This window comes from Octodon degus, unplaced genomic scaffold (genome assembly GCF_000260255.1).
Source record: "Octodon degus isolate 3935 unplaced genomic scaffold, OctDeg1.0 scaffold00028, whole genome shotgun sequence".
Classification (NCBI taxonomy): domain Eukaryota; kingdom Metazoa; phylum Chordata; class Mammalia; order Rodentia; family Octodontidae; genus Octodon; species Octodon degus.
The window spans coordinates 914,756-936,732 of NW_004524604.1; the positions used below are offsets into that span (position 1 = coordinate 914,756).

Sequence of the window (21,977 nt, forward strand, 5' to 3'; positions counted from 1 at the left end):
GATAGAGACAAGGACAAACAGTATTGTTAATAATGAAACTGATTTTGAGCAAAGCTAATTTTTTTTAAATCCAATCAGAAAATCAAAGGGTTCCTAAGAAAGGGTCTGAATTTGTAGAAAACAAAATGAAGTCAGTTAAAGTCAGAGTAGTCATTGCAAGACCTGTCATTCCAGTTAGAGAGACAACAGCCTCTCTAACTGCATGAGGCTTAAGAGAGCTTCAGAGATTCTTGTGATTTCTAACTTGAGGTCTTAGGTCTTGGCCAAGAGAAGTTCTAGGTTAGATCTTTGGGGATGCCCAAGGTTGGCAGATGCTGACGTTTCATGGCTTGAATCCTGATGTCACCCAAAGCCTCAGACACCCATAGGTAGAGCTTTGGGAAGTGATTGGATCATGGGGGTATGGTACTGTGTTCAGTGCTGAAAAAGTGATGAAGGGATTGTTCTGTCCAATGTTATGTCCTAGGCAAATATGGGCTACATAGTTACTAAGGTATTTTTTTAAAGTAACAAAACTCCAATACTCAGTTATTCAGACAGCCAGTTTTTAAAAACAATTTTGTGCTTTTACTAATCCTGTTCAATATAATTCTTGAAAGTTTATCTAAGTTTAGGCAATTAGATAAGCCAACAACATAAAGGGGTACAAGTAGAAAAGGAATAAGTTACATTATCTTTATTTCCAGATTTTACAAACCTATACTTAGAATACCCTGATGACTCTACCAGCAGACCCTTAGAGCTGATAAATTCGTCAGAGTTGCAGAATATAAAACAAACATTACAAATCAATAGCTTTTCTTTTCTACAATAATGGACTAGCTGAAAAAGAAATCAAGAAAATCGTTTTATCTACCATAGTTAAAAAAAAGTGTCTAGAAGAAGATAAAAGACCTTTACAATTAAAACTTAACACTGAAGAGAGAAATTAAAGAATATGCTAGAAAATGAAAAGAACTCCCGTGTTCAAAGATTAGCAGAAATAATATAAAGATTGCCATATGATTTAACATGATCTACAGATTCAAAGCCCCAACAAAATATCAATGATAGTTTTAACAAAATCAGAAAAATATCCTGAATTTCATATGGAAACACAAACACAAACAATCCCTAATAGAAGAGGCAATCCTAAGCAAAAAAATACAGCAACACTGGAGGCATGACAGCATCCATTTTCAAAACATACTACAAAACCATAATAACAAAAATAGTATAGTACTGGCACAAAATAGATCATGGGATAAAACAAAGGGCACAGAAACAAACCCACATGATTACCACTGTCTCATTCTGGGTGGAAGAACCAGAAACATAAATGAGAGAAAAGACAGCCTCTTTAACAAATACTTCCGGGGAGTCCAGGCATGGTGGTGCATGCCTGTAATTCCAGCACTGAGGAGGCTAAGAAGAGGAGGATCACTACGAGTCTGAGCTACATAGTGAGACCCTGCACAAAAATACAAAAAAAAAAAAAAATACAGCTGGGAAAACTGGATATTCAGTTGTGGAAAATTGAAACTAGGACCCTACCTCTCACCCTGTACAAAAATTAATTCAAAACAAGTTGAAGACTGCTACAAGAAAGCACAGGGGAAACAGCTGAAGCCATAGGCACAAGGACTTCATGAATAGGACTCCAGTGGTATAGGAAACAATAGCAAGAATCAGCAGATGGGACTAGACCAAGTTCAAAAGATTCCACACAGCAATAGAACCAATTCATGGAGGGAAAAGGCAGCCCACAGGATGGGAGGAAAATCTTTGCCAGGTTTTAAGCAGTTTTTCATATACTTTCTTTTTTGTTTGTTTTTGGTGGAACCCTGGATTGAACTCAGGCCCTTGCACTTGCCAGGCAAGCGCTTATTCTACTGAGCTATCTCCCCGGCCCCTTCATATACTTTCTGACCATCAGTCATTAGGGAAATGAAAATCAAAACCACACTGAGATTCTTTCTCATCCCAGTCAGAATGGCAGTCATCAGGAATGTAGAAAACAATGAATTCTGGCAAGGATATGGGGTAGGAACCTTGCTGGTAGGAATATAATCAAAATTTTTTTCCTTCAAAAACTGAAACTAAGATACACCACTGTAATTCAGCTATAATGCTCCTTGGTATATACCCAGAGGAATTAAAAGATATAAAAGTTAACATACTGTAGAGATCCTGCCTACCCATGTTTATGGCAGCACACTTCATAGTAAGATATAAATGATAAAAGAATATCCATAATGGAGTGATACTCAGCTGTCAAGAAGCATGAATTTGTTTATTTATTTTTTATTTTTTTCTTTGTGGCCTGTTCAGCCTGCCTTAGGGTCAGGGCTGGCGTGGCATGTGGCGCCGGTGATCAAACCACAGTCCCTGCACTCTTGCCTAAGCTTACCTAAGAAAGTGCTTTAGACCACTGAGCTGTCTTGCCGGCCCAAGAAGCATGAAATCTTGTCATTTGCAGGAAAACAGGTAGATCTAGAGATCATCATCATGTTGAGAAAAATAAAACTCAGAAAGACAGATATCACATGTTCTTCCTCATATGTGGGCCCTAAATGCTGTGCCATGAAAATAGAAGGGAGATCTTTAGACAAGAGGAAGAAAATAAGGGGGGAAAGGCTGGAAGGGGAAGTTAGAGGGGCAGAAATATGGTCAAAATATGTTATGTGCGTTAAACCCCCTTTAATGGTTAATACATTGTGACAATTTGAGAAGTTTAGAAGTTTAAGTGACTCAGTAGGAGGCAGGATGTAAACACCCTGAGCTTGTGGAAGAGGAGGGCACCGAGATGGCATACCATACAAAGGAGGAAAAGCAGCTTGCTTTCCCACCTTTGCTCTTGCTGCTTTTGTTGTCTTCTGCCGTCTTGAAGTGTTGGCCCTGAGTTATGCCACCCTACCTTGGAGCCAGCTGAATACGGACTGAAACCTCTATAAACTGTAAGTTAGATAAAACTTTACTCCTTTAATTTTGAGTGTAAGATATTTTGTCTCAGCAAAGAGAAAAAAGTAAACAATACACGTCCCAAATCTAATATAGAGGAAGCCAGAGGATGGGATGATGCAGTGCCAAGTGACCCAAGTACATTATGTGCATGTACAGATCTTTCAACATGAGATCCAGTGATCTGTGTAACCAGTGTACACTAATTGAAATGAACAAAAAGCAATGTTGCTTCAGTCTGCTGTTCAGCTGGTCAGCCACGGTGACCGGGCTCATGCCTGCTGATCCTACCAGGGCTGTGCAAACAAGTACCCTAAGCTGGTGGCTGGCCGGCACTGGTCGGTCAGGGTGGGCTCTGCTCCACAGGACATTATCCCCTGCTGGGAAGGCTGAAGCTCATCATGGCCATCACAGGGTTCCAGAAGAAACAAGGTATGCATGAGGATCAGCCCTGCTGTGGCACAGAGCAGAGCAGAACATGGAAAATAAATGAGGAGGATAAAGGAAAAAAAATCACAATGGAAGCCTGTGCTTCTGAATTCTTATAAAAACTTAGAAACAGCTCTGAAAAATATTTTTCACAAAGGACATCAATAGATTTTAATATAGATGTACTGCACAAGAGCCTTAGAATGTGCTGTGTAAACAGTGACAGTTCTCCCCATAGGTGCTCCCATTCAGACCACTCTTCTTATACTGTTAACAAGGATTCAGTGAAAATTAGTATCAAATTTGATGCTGCATTAAGAAGTTGTCTGTAGTTTTCTGAACACAGGTGATCACTGCTGCTGTATTTGTAATACACAGATAATTCCTCAGTGGAGGAAAGAGGAACTAAGGCAATCACTATGATGAATTAGATTAAATAATTTTAAATTTCAAATAATTGATAAAAGGGGAAATGAGCACAACTTAATTTCAATGGCAATGAAGTAAAATATACAGTGAGATAGAATATGAATAAAATGTAGGCTTTCTTTTTATATCTAATATGCAAATGTTTTGAAATGTTAGAAGTACAATAGAAATACTAGTGTTTCTTATCTTTAGGTGGTATGAAAATAGTGATGTTAATTTTCACTTAAAATTTTTGGATATTATGTTGACTGTGCACAACATATAATACCATTATCAGAAAAAAATAGATATCTCGGGGCCTAGAAGATGGCTCAGTGGAATAAGCGCTTCCCTGGCAAGCACAAGGGCCTGAGTTCAATCCCTGATTCTGAAAAAAAAAAAAAAAAAAAAGATATGACATTTAAATGTTCCTGTTTTGTAAGTTTCTTGGGAATAAAAATAGCACGCCCATTTCCTGCCCTGTGGAAAATTGTGGTGTCTGTCCCTGGCCATTCTGGTATTCTCTGAGATCTCACAATAATCAGAGGATGATTTGAATACTTGATCTTAGCATAACAGCTGGGATCATGACTATTTTCTTTCTTTTTTTCTTTTTTTTAATTTCTTGGAGCTGTGGAATGCCAAGAATAAACAGGATTATACTGCTGTCTTTAGAGTAATCCTTAGTATTTACATTAGAACTAAAAAAGTGAAATCCAATGTTACTGGATTGGGAAGCAAGCTACAGTGCACCTCATACAGGTTAGGTCTTGGCTTAGGCCACAGTGGGCTATCAGGTAACTATATCTGTAGTGACTCTCACCATTGATTTGGTTTATAGCCTTTGAACTCTTACTGCCACTAAAAATTGTGTGTCGAAAGTAACAACATTTAATCCATCTGGAATCCTTAAGAGGCTAGTCTGGATGCTAGAAGGAAGTGTCTGATGATACAACATGCCAGCTTAGGGCAGGGATAGATACAGTGTATGGCAGTGAATTAGCCGTGGGGCATATGTCTCTTAGATGCACCACGTGAAGAGCACAGACCCTTTGATCTCCTTCATGCTGAAAAATGGACTTGTTTCCTCCTTTTGCATCTGAGTGGACCATAATTCAGTTGAGCAAATAAAGGATGACATATGGGATATCCTAGCTTCAAGCTCTAGCCATGAGAAGCTGACCAATTCCACTGCCTGTCTCTTGGTAAACTCACTTTTGAAAGTCAACTGGAAGGCCTTGAGAATTATAGCCACCAGAGAGCTCACACATACCTGTGCTCCACTGGAGCAAGCCGTGGCCACCACTGTGGCCACAGAAGGAGCCACAGACTCAGGCTAGCATGTCTTCAGATGATCTGATTCCTTTCAAGGTCCTGAGCCAGAGATGAGCAGCTGAGCCAGGCAGCCTGCAGGACCATGAGACCCAAGAATGCAGTGCTTTTCTAACCCCCTGAATCTGAAGATATTTTAATAAGCATTCATTCAAAAGACTTGGAACATGCACCATTGATAACAGGTACTTGAAACAAAATTTGAAATAGTCACAGGAAACACGATGATGTAAGATCTGTGTAGGGCCACCTTTTCAGCCAGAAGGAAGCAACAGCTAGGAGAACTTGTTCTGATGTCTGTTACCATCTCCTGGAGATAAAATGAATCAAAGAAATAAAGGAAAAATAAAAAGTGCTTCATGTTTGGAGTTGATAAGAGGCCTATATGTGGACAGCACCCAGAGCCATGTGAAATGTTATTGTTCTTGTTTTTCCCCTCTTTCCTCAGCTTCCAGCTGTCTTTCTTCAATCTGCAGGTTCCTTTTCCTCCTTCACATCAGCAGAAACTGCCACATGCCCATGGTCTCCCCACTCTGCTGGTAGTGCAGGTGACACAGACCAAGCCACTCAAGCCTGGGTGCATGGAGAAGCAGATGAGCAGGGGGTGACAGGAGAGCAGCTGGCACAGCTCCTCGTGTGCCACCCAAATCCTCTGCTCATCTGCCTGGTCAGAAACTATCAGAATGCGATGGGGCTCTTCCTGACAAATAATGTATTGTATGGACTTTTGACATCCATGACAGCACAAACATGAGATGTGTATCCACTGTCACACTCAAGCACAAGGTCGGTGTATGCCCGGGAGTAGCTCACAGTTCTGTTCTGTCTGCAGGTGTTCCAAAGTTGATCACTCCTGATATGGTTAAAGAAGGTGCTGCTGTGATTGACGTGGGCATCAACTACATCTGCGATCCTGTGACAGGAAAGACAAAGTTAGTTGGTGATGTGGACTTTGAAGGTAAGAAACATAATCTGTTTTGATAAATGAAAGGACAAAAATCCTAACTTTAATCTGTCTTTGATAGCAAGGAGAGATCCTTTCTGTTTGGTGGGAAGATGAGGAAGATAATGATCATGGCTTCTCTCTTCTGGAAGCATTTGGTCATCCTATCTCTCTGTTCCTCCCTCCCTCCCTCCCTCCCTTCGTCCTTCTCTTCCTTTCTCCCTTCAAATTGTAGTATTTGGCTCTAGGCCTGAGTTTCTTGTAGTGCAGTTCTTGGTGAAAGAATTCAGCTGAACCCTGTAGACCTGTGTATTATTTATGGGAGTAACCGCTTAGCTATGCTTAGCCATTTCTGCTCTGTGCTCACCAAGACAACTGTCTGTGGAGTTGAAGCTGATGTTTTCTTCTTGTGTTTAAAGAGGATGAGGGAGAGGACCTATGCTCAAACTTCCATGGCTAAGGAGATTTTAAAAAAGCAATGTGTAGGGCCAGGGAGATAGCTCTGTGGACTAAGCGCCTGCTTAGGCATGTGCAGGGGCCAAGGTTGGATCCCTGACACCACATCTGTGCCGGCCCTGCCCCCAGTGTACTGAGCTGGCAACTGAATCCCAGTGTGGTAGTGCACACGCCTGTAATCCCAGCTCTGGGGAGGCTGAAAATAGGAGGATCACTGTGAGTTTGAGCTGCATAGTGAGACCCTACACAAAATACAAAAAAAAAACCAACCTAAAGTAGCCATATGTGATAGTAAAAAGGAAAATTAATCCATGGCAGATGTGTCTCTTAGATGTCCTGCCTCTAACCCAGTTTTACACATATCTTAGTCAACCTGCAGTTAGGACCCTCAGCTGGCTAGAAAGGTGTGAAGGTGGTGAAGTGCATCGAGACATTTTCATGTTGGAAATAGTTTATATGTCCACTTTTGCCGGAAAAGGCAAGTGCCATTTCAAAAGATTGTGACAGGAATATTACATCATCACAGACAAACTAAAAGTAATAACCAATGAGATTTTTTTTTTTTTTTTTTTTTTTTTGGGATTAAACTTTTTTTTTTTTTTTTTTTTTTTGCGGAACCAGGGATTAAACTCAGGCTCTTGCGCTTGCCAGGGAAGCGCTTATTCCACTGAGCCATCTCCCCAGCCCCAAGCCATCTCCCCAGCCCTGAGATTTTTTTAAAACCCAGATTTTAATTTTTTCACCTGGTATCCATCCAGTCACCAGTTGTTCACCATCCTAGCATGGCACTCACTAAAGTTGAAAATTGCCAATAGCCAGAATATCCTCAGACATTAATCTCATGTTTCTGAGATGCTGGGAAATACAGAAGCCAGAGCCAGAAGAGGAGAAGCCTAGTGGTCATGGAGACAGACACCTGGGGATGCAGTGTGCAGCAGCACTTTATAGGGAGAGGTGTGCATGTGCCCAGCACTAGCTGCCTCTCGTGCCCACCTGGGCGCAAGATCATAGGCTCCACGCACAGGTGGAAGCAGGTGTGTGTACCACACTAAATGTGTGGGGGGGGGTTGTTAGTGTGCATGCACACCTGCACACGTGGTGTGCACTTGCTGAGATTCGCTTTATTTACCTTTCATGTTCCCTCACTCCAGTGAATATCAGCAATTTATTTCAATTTCTGAACTCCACAGAGAAAAAATGCATCTCACTTTTTCTGACTTATTCCTTTTTGCCCTGCTCTTCTGTTTCTTGGCAGTGTTGTGGCTACTAAAAGTGTAATGCAGCACCACCCACCTGAAGCACATAGAGGGACAGCTTTAGCCAAACCTTTTAGAGCTTTCAGTGATTCAAACAACCTGCTGCAGACGTGTGCCTTAGGCTCACCCCCACTGACCTAAGAAAATCTGCTCAGTGCAAGCAGGGTGGGAACAGGCGCAGTACCCAGCTTTGACCATGTCTGTGTCTCAACCCTTTTTTTTTTTTTTTTGTATTTTAGGGAACGGTCTACAGGGCATTCAGGGTCTCACTACTAGATCAGACTCATAATGATCTGCCTATTCACAGCCTCCCAAGAGCTGGGATTACAGCATGCACCACCACACGCAGTCTCAATTGCTGTCTCAGTGTGCCCCAGGGGTGGGGCTGACACTGCAAGCCCAGGGATCGAACCCCTGGCCCTTGCAATTTTTTTTTTTTTTTTTTTTTTTTTTTTTTTTTTGGATACAGGGTCTTATTGTGTAGCTCAGACTGGCCTTAAACTCGCTATATAGTTGAGTCTGGTCTCAAACTTTAGGCTATCCTCCTGCCTCAGCCTCAGTGCTGGGATGGCAGGTGTGTACCATCAAGCCCTGCCATATTTACCACACTGTATGCAGCCCTTCCCTTGTAGAGCATTTCTGAAGTCTCATATCATTTCTGTGCTTTACTTTGACTAAGAATGGATTTTCTTCTGATGCTGTTTGGACAATGTGCTTAAAATGTATGCCTGGGGTGGCAGTGCATGCCTCATGGCACATGCGCATAAGCCCTCCCCGTGGCATGCTTCTTGACTTGGTGAAATTTATCAAACCAAACTGTAGCTCTGTGGGACTGAGTAGATAATGAATGTCTAATGAAAGAAAGTGATGAAAGAAACAAGCTATAAGAGAAACAGGAAACGGAGCATAGGGCTGAGAAGCTGAAGAGGGTACCTTAGACACGGCACTCTGGCCATCAGAGTTTTTGTTCCATGACAGCAGTGGTGCTGGGGTTCACTTTCCTGGTGCAGCCAACCAGGAAATTATCACTGAATTATCTTAAATCATTGCAGGAAGAGTGGTGAGCACAAGGCAGTAAGACACCTAAGAGATAGGGGCCACCTTCCTGTAACTGTTACTGTGTTCTATGCCTGTAATTGTTTTGTTCTCTTGTTAGAGAACATATTACTGTATTAGCCTCTCACTGTGCTTAGTTTGTACATTAAACTTGGTCTTGGATATGTATGTACAGGAAAGAGCATAACATACATAGGACCAGGACTGGCCTTCAGTTTCAGGTGTCCACTGGGATCTCAGAGCACACCTCATAGATGAGAGGACCATGATAGGAGGGCTCCTTTCAGCTTTAATTTTTGGTGAGTCCTAGAAATTCAGTAGAATGCTCTCAGGTGATCTCGTAAAAGCATAGAAACCCCTAGAAGGAGGATCAGAGCTTTATGCTTTCATCATGAGATACACCTCCATGACTATTGGTATTTCTCCTGCTACCCTTGGCTGGGTAGAGGAGTCCTGATTGGCAAGGCCAGGACTTCACCTAGGGTGAGGCTCAGTGGTCCACCAGAGAGGGAGACACCTCAGCCTGGGCTCCACCCCAAACTCACAGGGAGACAAGGGCCAAGTGCGCTGCTCTATGAGTATTGGTGCAAGTTTCGCTGTAACTACTGCCAAGAGAGAAGTGGTGGTAGCCAAGTCACTGGCTTCTTATCAGTGGAAACTGGGCAGCCCTGGTACAGGAGAGCTTGCTGATGGGGAAGATCCTTCAACCTAGAGGCCCACATGGGTGTGCTGAGGGCAGTAATGTCCCAGAGAAAGTGGCGCTCGTGTGGAACTTCCCACTTAGGGGCCTCAAAGAGATGATAATGACAGGACATGTTGCAGAGGTCAGTGCACCAGGGCCAGTCAGGGCCAGAGAAACCGGCGAAGGAACACACGGGGTGGAGAGATGTCTCCTGAGAAGAAGGCAAGCACTATACCAACTGTTCAAAGTTAAATAACTCAAGCCCAATACTTCTGCACTTTATGATGCACTAAGGAAATGTTAGTGCTATTGGTACAGGGAAAACTCTAAATGACACAGGGAGAAAAACTGATCTCCCAACCTAAAAGATACCTGGGATGAGTTCGTGTTCTCTAAAACTGAAGAATGAATTTTAGGAACAAACGGAGATTATGAGCAGAATATATTTATTGAAAGAAAGAAAGCTCCTGTCTGAGAGAGGGACAGGAGGGGGGCCCGAGCAGGTTGTCCCCAGGAAGCTGTCCCTTCCAGGGACTTTTATAGAGAAAACTACGTGGTAAGGCAGGTCTAAGGTGGTGGAGAATACATGGGAACTCACTTAGCTGGACATGAGGTGGGACAAAGCTATGGCCAACCAATGAGATTACAAGCACCATTGCTCAGGTAAAATTGATTAAATCCAGTACCGAATGGGGAAGCGAGTACATAGCAAGTGGGCAAGAATACGGACAGGGTCTCTTTCTGTTGGGGGTTGGTCTAGTGACTCATTTGGGCTCTTTCAAGGTGATTGATACCTATTTAGAATATCAATCCCTGATGCCCATCCCTAAGGAAGTATGTAGCTGTGTTTTGTCTTGGTCTTGAGATCTGGCCCATATGGGAATGTCTGTCTATTCCAAGTTGTAAAGTCGCCTTGTCTTCCATCTTGTCTCCTTGAGGGCCTGGCCCTATCTGACTGCCTATAATATTTTTATCTAATTCAGCTGCCTACAACACTAGTACTGCTTTCAGCTCTCTAATAATTTATAAGCCATACTATGAGGGTTTTGAATGTTTTGACAAATGTGTTAAATGTCATTGCACAAGTGAGATTTCTTCCGTTGATTATTAGGGTTGCTTTGGCCTCTTGGCAAAACCACTTTTATGGTCTTGCATTCCTGTGAAACTATGTACTGCTGTCTTTATGCTCAGTAAAATACCATGGGATTAGTGTTGCATGGCTCAGACTCACATCCAGTACCATAATCACTCTACATTTTATTACAAGAGTCTCTTATGGGGGGGGGGGGAGTTTTGTTTTGGTTTAGTTTGTGACAGGATCTCGCTGCATAGTCCAGGCTGGCCTTGAGCTCACAGTGATCCTCCTGCCTAAGTCTCCCAGATGCTGGGATTAAAGGTGTGTGTCACCACGCCCAGCTCTTCACTATTATCATTGCAGTTTTATCCATGGAGGCATCTCAGTGTTGGGGGTACTGTGTGCTTAGCACTTTTCCGCAGAATCACATACGGGTGATTCTCTTCATGTGGCTCTAAGTGAGACAATGCCATGCCTCTCTGGGCCCTTTGCGGAACACATAGGACCTTGAAGTGTGTTCTCCACAGAAGTGCTAGTTTGTTTTCACATGGATCCTCAATGAAAGAACTCAAGATGGATTGGGCCTTTGACGGATTCTTAGCATTCTCTCCAGTCACCTGAGCAAATCCCCACACCTACAATTTAAGACATTAGTAAGACGCACAATTTAAAAACACCTTTCACAAAATTATTTTTATGTCTAGGAATTATTTTTATTACCAGCTAATCATGCCTTGGATGATATCTTTGAACATCTTGGATTTGCTCTACAGATTAAGGAGTTTTAACAGTGCGACACACCTGCTTTCAGCTGCAGTTTCTCTTCACCATTTTGTAGTGCTGCTCTGGAAGGGGCCTTGTACCTCCTGACAAGAAGCCTGTATTCTCGAATAATGAGCTGGGAAGCAGCCTGCACTGCTGTGCTCAGAAGCCAGTAATTATGCCGCTTTATAGCAGTTTGCCAAATGGATGTGGTCAGCTGCATGGTCTGTTAATGATTTCCTCCGCTGCTACACAGTCAGCACTGCCCACATGGTGAATCCAGGCCTCGCTCACACCTCCCACCTGACACCCAGATGTGTCTATAATCCTTTGAAGGTTTAATAGCTTTGCCTCAGTTTTATGATGCATTCCACAGGGAGAGAGGTGGAGTGCAGAACTGGAATGTCTGCTTCCTGCTGCCCCTCCCTCCGCCTGTCTCCTGTCCCCACCACACCTCTCCCTGCTGGCACCAAAAGGAAGGGAGGATAGAGCTGCAACAAAGCCTGGGAGGAAGCTGGGCGATGGGAAGGGGAAGCGCTGGGGCGAGTGGGGGCCCATTTCCATTAGCAGATGTCCTCCCTGTGCTTGGGCAGAGGATCAGACCACAAACAGAGAAATAGGCCTAAGCACATTCCACTGCTGAGGAAACTGATCTACCCTGTATAAGTAAGGAAACCACATTTTATGGAAATAACTCTACTAATATTATGATGAAGTCTTGGGGGGGTTGTCTGTTTGTTTGTTTTTGCTATAGTTGCTTCCAGGGGTGGCATGGATACATGTTTTAGTCCGTCAGAGGGACGTGTGATTTGGCTGTGTATGCCTTCATTAGCAGTTTTCATGCTAAGGCTGTAGCACACAGTTACATTCAGCCAATGATATGGGTTTGCGTCACTTTTCTGTCTTGTATGATGCATGGGTGGTTTCTGTTTTCCCCGGAAGTCTCATGTTTGAATGTGGCTTAAGCTGTATGACAAAGGGACACTTAAACTCCCGACATGTTACCATGCAGCTAAGCACTCCAGGGAAGCAGGCAGATCTGCCCACTCTAGGTACTTTCTCATCCATCTTAATGTCTGTAATCTTTTTTTTGTTGTTGTTAAATATTTATTTATTTTTATTTATTACATTTATTTATTGTGTGTGTGTGTGGCCAGCTCAGCCCACCAGGGGGCGGGTCTGGCTGGCATGTGGTGCTGGGGATCGAACCGCGGTCCCTGTGCTTTGCCAAGCTTGTTTCAAGTAGGTGCTTTAGACCACTGAGCCATCTCTCCAGCCCCAATGTCTATAATCTTATGCTAGAGCTTTCACAACAAAACACCATGGGGTGGCCTCAGCCACAGAAATTTAAATTAATCTCTTACTTTTCATCCAGGATCTATACACCACCTGTTCTGCATTCATACAGTTGTGATGACTTCAGGGGACAATCTTATCACTGTCTGCCTGCTTTCTGGTTGGCTTGAAGCAGGCTGAACTTATAAATTTCCAGTAGAGTTCATAGATGCCCACTGTAGGGAAGCCATACATTAGCTTTGAATTTTCTGGAAGACAAAGTACAGGGAGTTGCCATAAACTTTGTACGAAGAGTACAGCCTCACCTGAATGTCTTTAGTTCTAACCAAACTCTGTTTACTGTTATATCATGAATAGATATTTGACCTTTTATTCACTTGATTCAGTTTTTCAAATTACAGTGTGACTTTCATTTTTCATATTTCTATCTTCTCTGGATTTATTTTCAATATCTTGATCATTAATGATGCTCCTGTTGTAGCCCTGCCAGTTCCTCTATTTAGATTCATTCGTGCTGCTTTCAGTTGTTTCTTGAGCACCTGCTGTGTGTTAGGAACTGCTACCAGCCCTTGTAACACAGCCATTACCTAAACACAGTGCTCACCCACAGACAGCTTCTGTGCTGCGAAGAGGAGACAGCAGTGAACACATATATGCCTGTGTGATACGTGAGATCTTGTTCTGTGTTGTGGGCATAAAACAAGCCCAGGGAGCTGAAAATGATGGGGTGGGGTTGCCGGACAGGGTGGTGAGGAAGAATCAGCAGTAACATGAACACAATAGAGAGAGAGCCATGTGGACACAGGAGGGAGGAGCCGACTGTGCAGCAAATAACAGCCGGTGCAGGGACCTTGCCGGGGAACATGTTCATTGGCTTCCAGAGCTGCAAGGGGCATTGTAACTGGATGCAGTAAATTCAGGGGAGAATTGTAGGGGAAATGTTAAACAGGGAGCAGCTGGGTGCCACATCATGAAGGGCTGCAGAGACCATGGAAAACAATTTTGATTTTACTCTCTAGGTTCAGTGGATAGCTGTTGGAGGATTTGGGCAAAGAAGAAACATTTTGCTTATGTTTTAGTAGAACCCCTCTGGCTATTGAGTGGCACGCATGCTTTGTAGAGCTGAGAGTATAAATAGGGGTACCAGCTAAGAGGTGTTGTAATTATCCAGGTAAAAAGTGATGGGGCGTGGACCAGGGTGGTAATGGGTGAAGGTTTTAGGAGGTGGTTAGATAGTAGAGATAATTTAAAAGAAGAATTGGGGTGACTGGTTCCATGATTACATATGAGAGAAGAAGAATCAAGTCTGACTATAATGGTTTCGGAACAAGCAATTGTAGAGGTGCCAGTTTTCCAATCTTAAAGGAGCCATGAATTTCACTCAGCTACACATATTTAGGGTAGAGAGTGGGCAGAGGGAGTGAAGACACTCTGCTTGGAGGAGCAAACAGCAGGTAAAGGTGAAGAGGAGAAAACATAAAAGACACATGGAGCATAGTTTGCCCAAGGAGGGAGGTGTGATGCCAGTAGTTATGGGTGTGTTCCAAATAGCTAGAGCTCTCGCTGGCATTTTTCAGAACCTCCACTGGGCAGGCAATTTCTCTTACAGAGGACCCATACAATCTGAGATTCTATCTGGTCAAAAAAATCTTTCAAATTTCTAACCCCATAGTAAACACGAAAACAGGAGAGGGTAGAATTATATGCAAACACAGCATCATTCACCTAAGAAAATCCTACATATGAAACAAAACCTCCAGAGTAATTTTTAAGAAGCTTGCATTTATGTATAGTGATAGATTCGCTTTCACTCCTTTCTTTATCTTAAGTCTAAACTTTCATGAAAGACTGTTCTGGAGTCAGGCTGGCTTAGGCTTGGGTCCTAGCCCTGCTGCTTCAAACAATTATGATCTAAAGTAAATCATTTCACCTAAGACTTGATTTTATCATCTGAAAAACTGAGATAATAGTACCTATCTTAGAAAGTTGTTGTGAAGATTAAATGGAATAATCACCTCCCCTGTGCTAATTAATGTGTGTAAAATGCTGAGCCTAATGGCTGGCAGAGGACAGTGTGTGCTTGTGTGTAACTGGAAGCCTCCAGTGTCACACTTCAGTTGTCACCATGCTCCTCATTAGCTTCCTGTCCCCAACTTGCTTTTGGTTCTGTTTGTCCTCCACCCGCTGTCCTATGAATCAACTTTCAGCCACACTTACTCCTGTCTTCCCAGCCTCCTTCAGCGAGTTTCATCTGCCAAGATTTTGTTCACAATACTGTGCCACCGTGTACTTTCACTGAGTTGTTCCCCACCACACTGCTTCCCTCTGGAATGGAAGAGTCCTGTCCAGTTTTATTTGCCTTACCATGCCACAGCAGGTCTCAGCCTTCATACACTGTGTGCCATTTGCACAATGCCTTCACATCTGTCATGTCACAAAATCTTTGATGCCACTCATATGCTAGAGAAGTAAGTTCCTTGGAAGTGCCCTCATGAGCACTAAAGCTCCCACTGGATAGAGCAGCAAATACAGTATTAATCTACAATATTCTATGCAAGGCTCCAGATTCACTCGCCAGCATAAATGAGTAAACTATAGCACCACATCCATTACTGATCCCTTGCTGATTGTCTCATTGACTTTCCTAGCAGATAGTGTGTGAATGGGCTTGATGGTGGGCACCGTGCCAGCTGCAGGTACCTAGTTGTGCACACACTAGACACAGTTCCTGGAATTCACACTGTCCGGATTATGTCAAAGTCAACTTCTTTGGAAAGTGTTTTTCGTACTTTGTAACTGGTGTGTCTTCTACCATGTGGATAAGCAAGAACAAGTAACCAGTTTCTCAGGAAACAAGGTTGCTTTGAACTGTGTCACTTATATAGAACTATTGATCGCAATGTTGTAAAGAACTAAATTACCAACTTATCTTTCAGTGGTAATCGTTGAGTTTGATGATATGATCATGACTGGTCTGATGCACGCTGTCTGCTTTTCACAGTAGATGGGTGTACATAGCCCTGAAGTCTAGCTTTAATACATAGGAAGACTGATGCTTCAGCCTAGAAGTAATCTGTCTCAATCACTGAAAAAAATCAATGGAAGTTGCAAAGGAAGTTTGCTGGGAGAGACTCTCACTGGTTACAGTGTCCACACAGGCCACTTTGTCAAAGAGGTTCATTCCCTGCTGGTTACTGTGAGATCCCTGTCATAAAGGCGCTAACTGATCCCTTATTGTTTATGAAATTGACCAAGTAGTTATTGCAAAAAGTCAGGAACGATACCCTACTTAGGAGAGTGTCTTTGACATGGAGTGGTCTACTTCGTATTAGAAAAAGAATTCAGGTTGAAGCTTCAATAGTGTGTCCACAGAAACAAGAGCAGTGCCCGGTGCCTGTAAATTCATTTTGTTCTTATAGCACCATTGTCATTGTTCGTCAGGTTCCAGTGTAAAATACAAATATCTATGAGAGAAGAATTTCACTTTGCATCTGGGGTTGATTGTGGCAAACTGCTGTATTGAAGGCCCTGCCAAGAGGTTTAAAGGTCAGCCAAACAGCCTATCTGCTATAGATTTGCCACTCTGAGTCATGTCCAGTGGTTTAAGACACAGGTAAGGCGGAGAGAAAGGATTGGAGAAGGTGACAAAAAATGATCGGGTTAGTTTTTTAAAGACCATATAAAATGGATGTATGCTTCATCGTTTCCTCAGATGCCCATAGAGGGACTAGAAATGCTGTACCATTGTTCTCACCCCCAGCAGCCAGAATGGACCCAGGCAATATAGCTGTTACTGCTCCTCGTCACCACTAATAAGGGATAGAGTTTGCAGGAAGCAATGCCCACTTTCACTGGGTGACTAATTTCCTGTTTGGCTCCCCAGAAGGTTTTCTATGTGATAAGTTTTTAGATACTCCCATCACAGAGGTGGGAGCCATGTATGTGGAGATTTGATATAAAAGAAAAAAAATGAACCTTTGATAAAAGATTATGCTCTGGAGTCAGGCTTATTTGTGTTTGGGTTCTGTTTAGCTCTGTTACTAAACCACAGAGCACTTGAAAAGTAACACACTCCACTGTGAAAAGGATGGAAGGGAAGAAGAGAGGGAGGGAGGTGGGCAGATTAATAGAGCTCACTGGCCTAATGAAGCCGATATAATGCATATAGAAAGGTAGACCAGGGCCTTGTGCTCTTTTATTCAATCAGGCAATAATCTTCTCTGTCTCATTATTGCCCACCAGATGCCATGGCAGTGAGCACCTTATCAGAGTACTTGTAGAAAACTGTGGCAGATTGGAAGCCAGACATGATGATGAAGGCAGGAGAAAGCATAGTCAGCTGCCTGAGGTCACCTGCTAAGGGACCCTCTGCTCTCTGATCCTTTGTCCTCCCAAGCTCCCTTTTAAGCAGGTACCTGAGAAAGTGGAGTGTCTTCCTTCTTAGCTCCTGAGTCATCCTATTTCCCAGACCTGCACCATTCAGGTTTTTCTGGTTGTTATTCCTGTACTCGTTTTCCTGAAGCCTGTCTCCCCTTCATTACTGTGGATATATTTGCAAGGCCGTGTCTAAGTGGTTTGTATTTAGCAGCATGGGAAAATTCTCCAAGCATTTAATTTAGACAATTACACATCTACACTGAGAGAACAGAATCCACAGGTAAGGAGCAAGATAGTTTTGGGCTGCTGCCATGCCACAGGTGTAGGGAATCACCCCGTCTCTACTCTGGAAAAGGAACTTGGCTTCAAAAATTAGTTGAAAAAAAGGAATTAAGATACATTATGTGCATGTACCAACTCCCCACAAGAAATATTAACATTAGGTACCACACATATGCTGATAAACTACAAACAAATTTTTAAAAATTAGTTGTTCCACTGTCCGAAATCTGACACAGGATGCAGAGTGCCAGAGAATCAGACAAAATAGAAAGAGAAATAATGCTAAGAACTTGAGACATTTTTATCCTCTTCCCTTACCCAAAAACAGATTTATAGAGCAAAATATATTCTGTGATTTTTTCCACCTGAATTCAGCTCACAAAACATATTAGCAAGATTAATTGTTGGATGCATTTGGAAATTTCATTTTGGGAATTTTGGAGTGGTTATATAATGTATAGAAGTGGAAATTCACTGCCAGGAGTTAGTTAGTGTTCCCCACAAAGTGTTTTAGGTGACAGTCCAAGTCACTGAGTGTCAAGCCAGGGAGGCAGGCACATAGGAGGAAGTGATGTCCAGCAACACAAGTTGTGGATGCCCTACCATGGAGGTCGGGGCCACAAGCTTTCTCTTTCTCATTCAGTGTTAAAGGGCATTTAGCCTCCTTTTGCATGACTAGCAGCATCCTCTGTGAGCAGCCTTTTCACACTCTATGACCACAAGTGCCCCGTGAATTTTTTTCAAGCACATTCATGGGCAAGCACCTTTCTTTCATCACCTCTGTCATTGCTTCAGTTTACACATGAAATAACCTTTGTGCCCTGCCTACTGCTCTTCTGATACAGGAAAATGTTCATTGCATTTTCCAAGAACTGTGGAAATGGTGTCCACCAAGCCACTCTTCCTTTAGAAATCTAAAGGCAATCACGGAAAACAAAGTCGTAGTAGTGGAGGACGGGGATTCTTCAGGCTAGACATCTTGCAGCTGGAGACATTTCTTGAACAATCATTTAATGACAGGCAGCAGCCTGAAACTTCATGAAAATGTAGAATGACTTTCTCCTTTTATTTTTCTTCTAAAAACTTACTCATTAGTATCTACTTTTCTCTCAATCTTTTCTTTTACAAAACTGGTCTTTCCTGAATATATAAATAACTGAGGGCATTCACAAAAGACTTGGTTAGAAGCTTATTCACTGTGAACACAGGAATGACAGCCTAGCCCTGTTCAACTCAGTGCCTCAGTCCTCTGTAGGTTGCACAGCCTGCTTCCTGTCCCCACCTCTTCCTTCAAGCTGTTTTCCCCACACACTTTGTCTTCGTGGATTTTTCAGATTGCTCTTGCATTGGAGTCATTGTTGAGGCCAAATGGCCTTGCTCTTCTTTCCTTTCTGCATTGCTTTCTCATTCAGCTTCTTTGGCCCAAGTGGATCCTTCAGGTTTGGAAGACTTTTCGTAATTTGGGAATCTTTCTCTGACCCTATATCTGAGGGCTGCTCCTTTGATGCACGCTCATGAGATCCTGGATTTATCCTCACAACTGTATCTCTCCTTCCCTGCTCTCCACAGTACAAAGTCCCTTCATTAAAGAAGTGTACAAGCACAAAACGTACAGCTTTCTAGTTTGCTTTCATCCTGTCTCAAAATGTGTTATCCAAGTGTGAATGCTTCACCTGTGGCTTAGTTTATAATTCCAACATGTGGCCTCATAACCCGGGCTCTGCCTCCCTTATCTCCTGTAGCCCTTCACTCCACGTGTTGGCTACTGGCCTTCTTATTACATTTCCAAATTCAAGTTACCTTCCACCAGTCCCCATTGCTGGACCACCTTTCTTCTTGCCACCTTCACCCCAGTGTCTCCTCCACTGAGAACACCGCCCCTTTGTCACCCACAGAAAAGTGGCAGAGCTGCATCACACATGTGCATAGTGCTCAGGCACCAGTAGATTCTCCAAATGATTTACTATATAATAAGCATTTCACTTTTGGCACATATCATACAACAGCTCATTATTTTTTAGGGCATTGTATTTTCACTGTGTATCCCCAACTGAACTGTAAGGTACTAGATACAGTAACTGTATCTCTCTTGCTTAAGAAACATCTTCTGAGTCTATCTGGGCTAGTTTGTAGCATATATAGAAACAGTGAACATCAGATTCAGGGCCAGGACATAATGTGAGACCAAGATATTGGCCAGGTGGTAGGTTATAAAAGATCTGGATGACTATGGTGAATAATTTGTATTTTCCCTAAAGACTGTGAAGATCCACTAAATTTCTATAAGCTGATATGATCAAAGCTGTGCTTTGAAGAATCTTTGTAGCTGATATGGTGTCCTGAGAGCCTAAGACATAACAGATTATAAAAATAATTAGCATACATTTCTCCTGCCCCAGTATGTACACACTTCTGCAGTAGGACTTGGCTGTTTTCTAATCCTGAGCATTTGAATTTCAGCATAACTTGAGACTCACTTGGAACAGTGAGACATTTGCACCTGCCATATAAACAAAGTTGGGAAAACCATTTGCATGGTGAGGACTGCCTGGGACTTTGCTGGAACCTAAAGCCACCCTGCAAGGCTGCCGTACCACAGCAATGAATCTCAACCATCTGTAAACTTCCTTCATGTGGGTCATATGTGCACACTCCTCTCCTAGCCTCAGTTGGAAACACTTCTGACTTTAGTAAGTGATGTCAGCGGCACACACCAAAGTCCTGAGGTGGGGGAGGAAAAGGTCTTTAGCCACATTTCACAGGGGAGACCAACATGCTCTGTACCCACATATGGAAACACACTCTAAGTTTCACAGACTCATGGACAAGAAGTCACCTCAGCCTGGGGACGAGCGAAGAATGTGACATCTATGCTAGATGTGGGCAGAAAGAATGCATGTTTGCTGGGATAGCATGTTAGAGTGCACAGTGTGTGTAAAGCAGACTGTGGCATTCTGAGTCCCACATGGCCACACAGTACCACCCTCAGAACCCATGTGAGGGACCGGCGGTCTGGTTTGCAAAGGGATCACCTAAATAAATTCTCCCAGGGATTGACTGCCTTCACTCAAACTCACTTTAAACACCATCAGGTCATTTCCCTGTAAGCCTCACACACCCAGCACAAGCTCCACACTGGCAATAGGATTGGATAGGTGTTTTCTTTGAGTGATTGTCAATTTCACTAACTCTGACATGATGAAGACCTGATGGAATGAAACCAACTCTGATTCCCCTCTGTGTTCATTGTGTCTTAGGTGAGAACCAGGAACGATGCCTGGTTCTCAGATGTGCATAACCAGTGCTACTTCCCTTAAAAAAGTGCATATACTCCTGACCCCAGAGCCTTTAGCAAGTAAATCTCTAAAGGAAACTACTGCCCTATCATGCTTCTGTGTTTCTCTCCAGTGAAGCATAGAGAATACTTTCCCCCACACATAATAGGATTAATCTTTAGAAGCATCATCTTCATAAGCAGGACAAGCCCTGTCTGCCTTGAGGAAAAGATCAGCCATTGGGGTTATTCTGGTGATTTAATATTTTTTCCTTTTCCACCTGACTGAGGAAGGCATTTTTTAGAGCATCACGTGGGAAGTGAATTAAAGTCTTTCTCCCACAACTAATTTTATCTCTTCAGCCACCTCTAGTACTTCATAAGTACATTGCTTACGATAACCTTGAACTGATTATGTCAAATCATTAGAGAATTTTTTACTTCTTTGCCTTAATATAGGGTCTGCTATATTGTTCAGTTTACTGGGCTCAATGGATTCTCCTGCCTCAGCCTCCTATCTAACCAGGACTACCAGTATATACCACAAATTCTTTTAAGCATTGGTTCCTTCACCAATCAGCATTTGCTAACAATTATCTTTATTGAAAAATCACTTACCAGTACCTCCGTATCCTCATTTTGTATAAAAAGATAATACATTAACTCTAGTCCACAATACATAAACTTAAATATTTTCTCAATCATAGATCCTCAGGAAGTTAAATCAGAAGGAACAGAGAACTGGGATGTAGCTCAGTAGTAGAGAACTTGTGTAGTATGCACAAGGCCCTGGGTTCAATCCCCAGTACTGCAAAAACAAGAAGAGAGGGAAAAAACGAAGACCTAATAATCATCACCCAGTCAAACTCAGCACTATCTACTGTGACCATGCATGAACTTTATCTTCATATCTTTGAAATCTTTATACTTGATTTCAAACAAAAATCCTTGAAATAATGACTTGAGTGGGCACCTGTGCTCGCAAGGATGCCACAGGCTTCTCCCTCTGAGTGATGCTTAGTGCTCCACCGCCACTGCTGGACACTTGTGAACTAGAACAAGAGCACCCTCAGCCCAGTCAGCTGAAGCCCCGTCCCCCCCAGTCTGATCCTGTGCAGAGTGGTGAGTAGGCCAGGGTGTGTGTGCCGGCTTTCACCAGGACAGCGTGCGGGGACACAGGCGCTGAGCTCAAGACTTTGGACAAGTGTTACTTCACGCAACAGCTCATTTTCATCCCCTTATCCTCCAAAACACTTTGCCTTTTGAGATGAATGCAGTAGAAACGTGGTATGGAAGAGCAGGGTCATATCTACGGACCAGGGGCTTTTCTGAGCCAACACCTAAAGAGTATAGCCACAAGGACTATAACCATGCAGGCCCATAAGCCCCTGTGCAACTGGAGTGCCAGC

At 43.0% G+C, this 21,977-nt stretch overlaps 1 protein-coding gene across 6 annotated transcripts in view; it reads left to right on the forward strand.

Moving 5' to 3' along the window:
• Mthfd2l (methylenetetrahydrofolate dehydrogenase (NADP+ dependent) 2 like) overlaps positions 1–21,977 on the forward strand; it is a 99,628-nt gene that overhangs the window by 69,711 nt on the left and 7,940 nt on the right. For 5 of the 6 annotated variants that reach the window (XM_023713022.1, XM_023713024.1, XM_023713026.1 and 2 more), the window contains one exon: positions 5,942–6,067. The exons of the other annotated variant lie outside the window; for it this stretch is intronic. In XM_023713022.1, the coding sequence (XP_023568790.1) occupies positions 5,942–6,067 (126 nt within the window). The remainder of the gene's footprint in view (positions 1–5,941; positions 6,068–21,977) is intronic. 6 annotated transcript variants of the gene reach the window in all.